At 46.2% G+C, this 9,724-nt stretch overlaps 2 protein-coding genes across 2 annotated transcripts in view; both read left to right on the top strand.

Moving 5' to 3' along the window:
- Positions 1-925, top strand: part of drd2l (dopamine receptor D2 like) — a 5,731-nt gene extending 4,806 nt beyond the window's left edge. Inside the window, exons 6-7 of the mRNA XM_056592347.1 lie at positions 1-274; positions 726-925. The exon at positions 1-274 is cut by the window's left edge and continues 12 nt beyond it. Coding sequence (XP_056448322.1) covers positions 1-274; positions 726-925 — 474 coding nt within the window. The remainder of the gene's footprint in view (positions 275-725) is intronic.
- A 2,291-nt stretch (positions 926-3,216) lies between these two features.
- On the top strand, positions 3,217-9,603 carry LOC130384785 (transmembrane protease serine 3-like). The gene is made up of 7 exons (XM_056593130.1): positions 3,217-3,265; positions 5,449-5,626; positions 5,973-6,145; positions 6,344-6,439; positions 7,878-8,020; positions 8,272-8,427; positions 9,444-9,603. Exons 3-7 carry the CDS (start codon positions 5,980-5,982, stop codon positions 9,471-9,473), a joined length of 591 nt encoding a protein of 196 aa, XP_056449105.1. The 5' UTR covers positions 3,217-3,265; positions 5,449-5,626; positions 5,973-5,979; the 3' UTR covers positions 9,474-9,603.
- The last annotated feature ends 121 nt before the right edge of the window (positions 9,604-9,724 follow it).

Here is a 9,724-nt window from a genome sequence, read left to right as displayed (position 1 = left end):
GAGGCGGTGGTCGGCCCTCTGGAGGCGGAGCCCGGCCGTTTCCTGTGTCGCGGCGACCGGGTTCTGGCCCCGCCCCCCCCCCCCCAGGTGTGCGTGTCTGTGTCTGTGGCCCCGGGGCGAGCGAGGCCCTGCCTCCCCCTGACCGGGGGGCTCACCGCCGTGGAGGGGGGTCCGCGGGGGCGGGGGGGCTGGCTGGAGCGGGGCGAGAAGGCGAGGGGGAGGCTGTCCCAGCAGAAGGAGCGCAAGGCCACTCAGATGCTGGCGATCGTACTGGGTGAGGAGTCAGTGTCTCTCGCTCTCTCTCTCTCTCTCTCTCTCTAACTCTCTCTCTCTTCCATCATACCCTGTATCCCTCCCCCCATTTAAGTCTATCTCTCTCTAAGTCTCTCTCTCATTCTCTCTCTCTCTCTGCCATCATACTGGGTGAGGACGACTCTCTCTTTGTCCATCTAAGTCCATCTCTCTCTAATTCTATCGCTCTCTCTCTCCCATCATTCTGGGTGAGGAGGAGTGTCTCTCTCTCTCTCTCCTTTTCTTTCTCTTTTTTTCTCTCTCCCTCTCCCTCTCTCCCTCTCCCTCTCTCCCCCCATCTCTCTCTCTCTCTCTCTCTCTCTCTCTCTCTCTCTCTCTCTCTCTTTCTCTTTCTCTTTCTCTCTCTCTCTCTCTCTCTCTCTCTCTCTCTCTCTCTCTCTCTCTCTCTCTCTCTAACACGTCTCTCCCTGCAGGAGTGTTCATCATCTGCTGGCTGCCGTTCTTCCTGACCCACGTGCTGAAGGCCCACTGCGGGACCTCCTGCTGTGTGTCCCCCTCCCTCTACAGCTCCGTCACCTGGCTGGGCTACCTGAACAGCGCCGTCAACCCCGTCATCTACACCACCTTCAACATTGAGTTCAGAAAGGCCTTCCAGAAGATCCTCCACTGCTGAGGTCGGGGGGGGGGGGGCGGGGGGGAGGATGGAGGGGGTGTTAGAGGAGAAGGAGGAGGAGCTGATCTATGTGTGTTTTCACCCCCTGATCAACTCTTGACATTTCCACCAATCAGGGGCTTCACCATCAGTGACATCATATGGATATAGGTTCTGGCTGTGAGACGCATTGTAGACTGAATAAAAAACTGTAAGTCCTTATTTCTTCCCACTTCAATGTTATTTTTGTTTTAGTTTTGACTTTATAGTCAAACACAGTCTGTCACAATTGAGTGTTTCATGTTTAAATGGGATCTTTTGAGATTGTAATAAACGATACCCAACTAGTGTGTGTGTGTGTGTGTGTGTGTGTGTGTGTGTGTGTGTGTGTGTGTGTGTGTGTGTGTGTGTGTGTGTGTGTGTGTGTGTGTGTGTGTGTGTGTGTGTGTGTGTGTGTGTGTGTGTGTGTGCGTGCGTGCGTGCGTGCGTGCGTGCGTGCGTGCGTGTGTGTGTGATTCCAGGAAGGACCAAGTCATGATTAATTTAAAGTTGGTGTTGTGAGGTATTATTGTCGTTGAAACCAGAGCATGTGTGTTGATGCCTTGCTTACTGGCTTTGGCAGCCTGATACTACTAAGAGACAACTAGTGTGTGTGAGTGTGACTGAGTACAAAAGATATGCTGAGGTAATGCCACCACCATGTTAACCTCGTTGTGAGCCGCCAACACCCTGTGCTTGTTCAACCATGAGCCAGTCCATTAATAATACACAGCAGACGGTTTAGGGGGCGTGGTAAGATGCCAAATGGGCGGAGCTAAAGGCTCTACCTGCAGAGCTTGTATGAATCAGGAGCCATCAAAGACGAGAGGACGCCGTCATGGCCAACTGCCAGGTGAGACTGCAAACTTTATTGATTTATCGATTTATTAGTCGGAGGTTGACTACTCTACACCTTTCTTTAAAAAGAAAACGTTCTGTTGAAGTACATGAGATGTCTTGAAATGGGGGGGCAGGAAAGGAAGTCGGGTGGTTTGGGTCTTTGACTCCCCGCTGAAAGGTTATTGCTTAGATCCCACAGACACGCTCTGCCCGTAGGCATGCTTAAGGCCCAAACCCCCACCTGCTCCTTAACGTATAATGTTTGTACAAAGAAATTTGATATAGGTAGCTTTGGATGATAAAATGATCGGCTAGATGACAAACATTTAGTTTTCCTTTCACGCTATTCACCTCCCCCTACATTTCCTCTCTCACTCTCCCTCCACCTCTTCTCTGCTTCACCTCCACCTTCTACCCAGCTCCCCTCCTATTTCGACTTCAACCTCCTCTCTACCTCACCTCCACCTCCACCCTGCCACCCAGCAGATTTTGCGGATGTAGAGTTTAAAGCACGCTTAGCCGAAAGCGTACGCATCGCCAACATGCAGGTCAGAGCAGTGGAAGCGGACGTTGATGAAGACGTTGATGAAGACGTTGATGACTCTCCTGAAGGTCAGAAACGGCCCTGATTAGTATAGTAGAAGTAGTGGTATAATAGTAACAGTATTCAATTACCATTTATTAACCATTGAACTAAACAGTATATACATTTACTGAATAAACTGAAAATAAAATGCTTAAAAAAAATCTTAAAACATAGCGTTTTCTTCTGGGCATTAAATAAATGTCCTCAAGTTTGTATAAGCAGATAGAAAACTTGTCATGTGACGTGTGGCTGGTTACTTTGACCAGCCGATACGGGTGGTGGACCAGTGAAAAGCTCATAGGGGTTGTTTTGGGTCGTATCGACTAACAGCCTACTCTGTCATTCAGGTACGAGATGTGGCCGGCTCTGTCCCTGCATGGGGCGCAAACTGTCCTGCCTGAAATGGTTCCTGTACCTGGTCTTTTTCTACCTTTTCATCTTCCCCACCCTCTCCATCTTGGGTACCTTATATTACATATTATATGAATATATAATTAGATAACTGTCAAGATCCTACCGTTGGGTAATGTTAGGCTGGTGGGTAACTGGTGATCATGGTAACTGTGGGAGTGGCTTCCTTGATTGACCTTGATTATGGTCACCCTAGGGATCCAAGATGGCCGATACAGAATCAAGATGGTGTCTGGATAGACAGCATGGTGCCCGGTGGTTACACTCCAAAATCATAAGACTTTGTAAAGCCCATTCACCCACATACCAGGACCCCACCAGAATTAAGGATTCCTACGGGGAACGCGACCGCCCCCTTTGTCGTCTTTGTTTGTCTATGTTATATGTCAAAACAATAACTGAATGAGACAGCTACCGTTCACCCCAAACGCTTGGGCTATCCCCCCTACCAGAGAGAGAAGGACCAGAGCTAGCCAGGAACCCAGGTGAGTCAGTACTCACGTGGCCGGAAGCCAGATGCCTGCCAGCTGTGGTTGGCTACCACTTACGTGTCTCGACTCCTGCCTAGACAGAGCTGTTTTCCCATATATACCAGTGGGGTCGTGACAAAACACGTAAGTGAGTTGTTTGGGACTCATCAAGGAGTCAAGCTGAACGGTGAAGCTGTATGGGGGGGTGGTCTCACTCTGAGCCAGGTTCTGTTAAAGGGTGATGCGTTTTCATCGAGAAGGAGACGTCTGAGAGACAGAAATACGTGCTGAGACTTTGGTGTCATCACAGGGAAAGAGACATTAGCTGGGTATCTGTGGGAGCATCAGCATATCAGTAGGGGAACCTGAGGGCCTCAGGGGTAGACCCAGAGAGGATGTGGGCCTCAGGGGTAGACCCAGTGAGGATATGTCCAGTGAGGATGTGGGCCTCAGGGGTAGACCCAGTGAGGATGTGGGCCTCAGGGGTAGACCCAGTGAAGATGTGGGCCTCAGTGATAGACCCAGTGAGGATGTGTCCAGTGACAGACCCAGTGAGGATGTGTCCAGTGATGGGTCCCAGAGAGAGTTCAGTGATAGACCCAGTGAGGATGTGTCCAGTGACAGACCCAGTGAGGATGTGTGCAGTGATGGTAACAGCTTAGATGTGTCCAGTGATAGGTCCAAGAGAGGATGTGTTCAGTGATGGGTCCCAGTGAAGATGTGTTCAGTGATGGGTCCCAGTGAGGATGTGTCCAGTGATAGGTCCAAGAGAGGATGTGTTCAGTGATGGGTCCCAGTGAGGATGTGTCCAGTGATGGGTCCCATTGAGGATGTGTCCAGTGATAGGTCCAAGAGAGGATGTGTTCAGTGATGGGTCCCAGTGAGGATGTGTCCAGTGATAGGTCCAAGAGAGGATGTGTTCAGTGATGGGTCCCAGTGAGGATGTGTCCAGTGATCGGTTCCAGAGAGGATGTGTACAGTGAAAGACCCAGTGAGGATGTGTGCAGAGATGGTCCCAGTGAGGATGTGTAGAGTGATGGTAACAGCCTAGTTGTGTCCAGTGATGGTCCCAGTGAGGATGTGTACAGTAATGGTAACAGTGAGGATGGGTCCAGTGATGGGTCCAAGAGAGGATGTGTTCAGTGATGGGTCCCAGTGAGGATGTGTACAGTGATGGTAACAGCTCAGATGTGTACAGTGACGGACCCAGTGAGGAAGTTTACAGTGCTGGATCCAGTGAGGGTCTTTAATGAGAACCTAGGAAGGATGTGTACAGTGATAGGTCCCAGCGAGGATGTGTACAGAGATTAAGTGAGGGTGTGTAATGATAGATCCCATTTGGGATGTGTAGTGGTAGATTAAGTGAGGGTGTGTAATGATAGATCCATTTGGGATGCGTAATGATAGTCAGTGAGGATGTGTAATGATCAATTCATTGAGGATGTGTACAATTCAGATGAAGAATTGTCCCTTGTGGTAAACCAGTTTCCGCCTGATGTCAGTTGGAGCCCTTATTGGACACATCTATATGAATTTGTCATTCATTATTGTTATCATTGTTGTTGTTGCTGTTATCATTAGTATTAAGATGATTTCTACACCCTTCTCATCTCTTGCATTTGGTTCACTTCTTAGTCACGCTACTTAGTCATGCGAAGCTGTCGACTTGGAGTAGCGGAAATGAGAATTGCAGCATTCCGACGCCGGTGCAGATCACGTTCAATTCAACGCAGTTGAGCAACAGCTCTACACAAGACGAAATATACACCGGTAACTGTAAAAGGATCCACTGAAGTAGAGAATAACAATGACTTTTACCTTGACATTTTCACCGTTTTATAACTTCTGCTAAAAATTAGTTCATTCGACTGCATGTTTTAAAAACAACGTTATTTATTTTAACGTTTTAAACTTTTTTAAGGTGTTTACAAAACATAATTCACACACTGTCAATCGTTTGTAAATCATCAAATTGCTCCATTTACTCTATCAATGCTCCAAAGTTCGTTTTTCTAAAGTGTTTACTATCAGTAGATAGTTGGTGATTATTGTGAATGGGATTATTCATCTATTAGTAGTAATAATGAGTGTATTATTATGCATATTACATGAATGGGCCTACAGTACGCATTTTACTTACTCATATGAATGAATCATCAGTATGTATTACAAGTATACTAAGTATTGATAATAAGTAGTTTCAGCAGTCTGCCCGTCCCCGGCACGGGGAAGACTGGGGCGCATTGTCGGGGGTACCCCGGCGGGGGCGGGGCCCTGGGGCTGGCAGAGCAGCCTCCGGTGGAAGGGGAGGCACTTCTGCGGAGGCTCCATCATCTCCCCGCGCTGGGTCATCACCGCGGCGCACTGCTTGGTGCAGTAAGACACATACTCAGACACACCCGACACAAGCCACGCGTTAATGTACATTAAACACACTGCCAACTTAACACACGACACACTAGGCACTGTTACACTACATACCACATACAAACAATACAAGCTAGGAACGCACAATATAGTGTTCATTTTTCAAACAGAAGTACAGAATACACACTGCTATACCCACATGGTGTGTGTGTGTGTGTGTGTGTGTGTGTGTGTGTGTGTGTGTGTGTGTGTGTGTGTGTGTGTGTGTGTGTGTGTGTGTGTGTGTGTGTGTGTGTGTGTGTGTGTGTGTGTGTGTGTGTGTGTGTGTGTGTGTGTGCGCGCACGCGCGCACCAGTTCCAACATGCTCGAGCCATCCAACTGGGAGGTTGTGGTGGGATCATTGCGATTGCTGGACTCCCAGGGTCAGCGGTACCGTGTGGGGAGGGTGATCTACCACCCCCTGTTCAACTCCAGTGGGGACTACGACCTCGGCCTTCTGAGCATGCTCACAGACATCCAGCTGATAGGTCGGTTTATGGAACTACCCACCGCTCCAAATGTTTTTGTTAAGATTACGTCATTATAAAATTATTTATTATAATTATTTTATCATTATTGACATTTTTATGATAGCAGTTATTGATTATAATTACTTTTCTGAGTTAACTATTTTTTCTATCATCTACCGTTACATTGTTTGCCTTGTGTCGTCTGCTGTCCACCAGGGGGAGTGCGGCCTGTTTGTCTGCCCAGTCCCAGCGCGTCCTTCCCTCCTGAAACAAGGTGCTGGATTACAGGCTGGGGGTATACCAGAGAGAACGGTGGGTCTTTTTGTTCATTCATGCATTTTAATTAGTCATTCTCGATTATTCATACCTGCCAGGGGTTCTGTTTTTTGCGTATTTCTTGTTGTTTATATCCTCTCTTTTATACCCGCACTAGCGACATGGTTTAGATACATTCTTAACATCTTCAGTTTATTGCTTCTTTTGTGGAATGTCTTAAAGTGTAATTCCGGGGAAAATTGAATCCAGGGTATTTTTCGGCATGAAGCCCCAAATAATAAGCCCTCCAGACACTCTTTTTCACAGGAAAATCGAGTATGGAGCTTGCCTGCGAATGCCCGGAGGAGCTAGGGCACAGCGAAAGCTTCCAATTCTGCATTTTTTAACCACTAACATTGCTCAAAATAGCACATCTACACTAGCATGAATAGGGTCCCTACACATAAAACGAATCATCAACAACTTAGTTACTTAGTACTGGGAGTTTATTAAAAAATACTGTTTTCTTAGTCTGTGCCTTACCGGTAGGTCAATTTTTCCAGGAAGTCCAAACAAGTCGATAATTGGCTACCGTAAATGATATAATAGAGGCGCTGTCACGTTTAAATTGTACCGGGGGCGAAAATTGTACCGGCCTACGTCATCAGTTGTTGACAAATGCCAAACCTGCCTGGCAACAGAAGACGCGATCGTCTGTTGCCTGGCAACGGGCGAACGCGTCAAATGACGTAGGAAGGTTCTTGAACATTCGCAAACTTTCATGCTCGTTCATTGCACTCCTTCATTGAGCGCGACAAGACAGGTTTTTGAAACCTGCTTTAAACACTCAGTTTACTAGCTAAATTCGATTAAACAATTCAATACAATACAAATATAAAGTAAAAACAAGTGTTATCTAGCGATCCGTTATCTGTATTATGTTATTTCGTCTTTGGAAACATGAGCCGAATGTTTTTTGAAACCTGCTTTAAACACTCAGTTTACTAGCTAAATTCGATTAAACAATTCAATACAATACAAATAAAGTAAAAACAAGTGTTATCTAGCGATCCGTTATCTGTATTATGTTATTTCGTCTTTGGAAACATGAGCAGACTGTTTTTTGAAACCTGCCCGGCAACGGACAACCCTTACGTAATTGGTTGTCAAGTTGTCAACAACTGATGACGTAGGCCGGTACAATTTTCGACCCCGGTACAATTTTAACGTGACAGCGCCAAAATAATAAACAAAACAATCTCCCCTCTTGATGCTTGGCTGATTTAAAAAAAAATAGCCGCCCCTTGCTCCGGGCATCGCAGCCCGCGGGCAAGCTCTACTCGATTATCAACGAAAAAAAGTGTCTGGAGGGCTTATTTTATGGGGCTTCATGCCGAAGACCCTGGTTTCACTTTTCACCGGAATAGCACTCCAATTTCCTCCTCTTCCTCACCCAATGCAGGCTGCTGAATGATGGGTAGTTTTTCTCTTCCAGGGCTGCTGTCCGACGAGCTCCAACAGGCGTGCGTTCAGATCATATCCCCAGCCACGTGCTCCCATCGGAATGTCTACGGAGGCCTCCTAACTCCCCGGATGTTTTGTGCTGGTTTCATGAAGGGAGGAGTCGACTCGTGTAAGGTATACCGACTAGTCTAATTTCTTCTCACAGCTAGTTTACCCAACTATCCAATTGGTAATACATATTCTAGCAACTAGTCTTAACCTGACCAACCAACTATTCTGAACTCTTCTATAACCAACTAGTCTGGCCAACTCAAATGTAAGGCCCTATTCCTAACCTGACTGAAGCACTGTCGTGCTCTGAGCTGAATTGGTTCGACCCATCAGGTCTTGTTGATGAGTGACAAGGCCTGTGGTCTGGTTGCCAGGGCGACAGCGGGGGTCCACTGGTCTGTGAGACCGGTCCCGGGGACTGGAGGCTCGTGGGCGTGGTGAGCTGGGGGCACGGCTGCGGCCGCAACGGTAAACCGGGAGTGTACACCAGCGTGACCTCGCTGGTCAACTGGATCTACCGTGAAACCCAGGTACGTCCTACAGGGGAATCTGTGAGTTAAATAAATGCTTTAAACAGGTGAGTTGGCAGGTTTAACGTGTGAATAAAACAGGTGTGTTCAGTAGGTGTGTCGATGAGTTAAACAGGGGTGTAAAGGTCCATGCCACCTACTGTGAGTGGGATACTGGGATTAGTCGTCACAAGCCATTTTGAAAATCTGTTTTATGACGTCACAAGTGGGCGGGTCCACCTAGATGTGTGCTGGATAGATCAGTCTACTAGACTGATGGACCGTAGCAAACGTTGCTCATCTATCCGTCAGACATCTAGATGGACACGCCCACTTGTGATGTCATAAGATCCCGATTTCCCAAACGGCTTGTGACGGCTACTCACCACTGGTGGAGTGTCGTGGGACATTGAAATAGGAGAGTTGGCAAGTTGAGCCCTATGAATCCTCATCCCTTTACACACATTAAGGTCCCATGTTCCCTCAGCCCAATGTTACCTCAGCCCTCTTACGTATACTATGATCTGTCATTATGTTCCCTCAGCCTTACGTTCTGTCAGCCTTATATTCTGTCGGCTCATGTTCTGTCAGCCCAATGTTCCCTCAGTCTTATATTACCTATTATATCCCCTCAACATGCATTCACCAAAACATTAGAGCTATCAATAACCACTACATCAACCCCAAATGAACAGGCAACACAAATAATAATGAAATTAAAGTAAAAAACCTGTAATGCAATTAAGAGAATTGAGAACTTTTAGAATTAGCATAAGACAAACAGGTGTCACAGTGAGATTTGTGAATATTTTTCATTTACAAGCACATCATTAACTTAATTAGATACAAGCTGAAAATAACATGAATTAAAGTACTTCCTGGAGTGGTTAAAGATCTGATCTAAGGAGTTAGTTACGAGTTATTTAGTAAGTTACTCTTATAGTTATATGAGTCATAATATATATTGTGGGTAATAACTGTGTTGATGTTGTATATCTGTATTTTATTGTAAGTCTGGTCTTGATGTTTTTCTTTAGATGGACAAACCTGCCGAGCTTCAAGAATAAAGAGCCAACACATTGATTTCCTGACGTTTAAAACACTCTGCAAATAAAAACAGAGATAACAAATGTGTTTGGCCTCTGTGTTATTTTGAGTGAGCTTAATTTAATGTTCATGTTTTATCTAAAAGCTTAATTAAATTGTCACGTTTTTATCCAAAAACGTTTTTATTTTTGAAGTGTACGAAATACAATTTATTGTTTACGCAAAAAGACCCATAATTTTTGTTGTACCTTTCTCAGACGAATACAAATGA

The sequence above is a fragment of the Gadus chalcogrammus genome, chromosome 6 (assembly GCF_026213295.1).
Source record: "Gadus chalcogrammus isolate NIFS_2021 chromosome 6, NIFS_Gcha_1.0, whole genome shotgun sequence".
Lineage (NCBI taxonomy): Eukaryota > Metazoa > Chordata > Actinopteri > Gadiformes > Gadidae > Gadus > Gadus chalcogrammus.
Note: the sequence above shows the minus strand (reverse complement) of the source record. Positions and strands in the feature narration are given on the sequence as shown.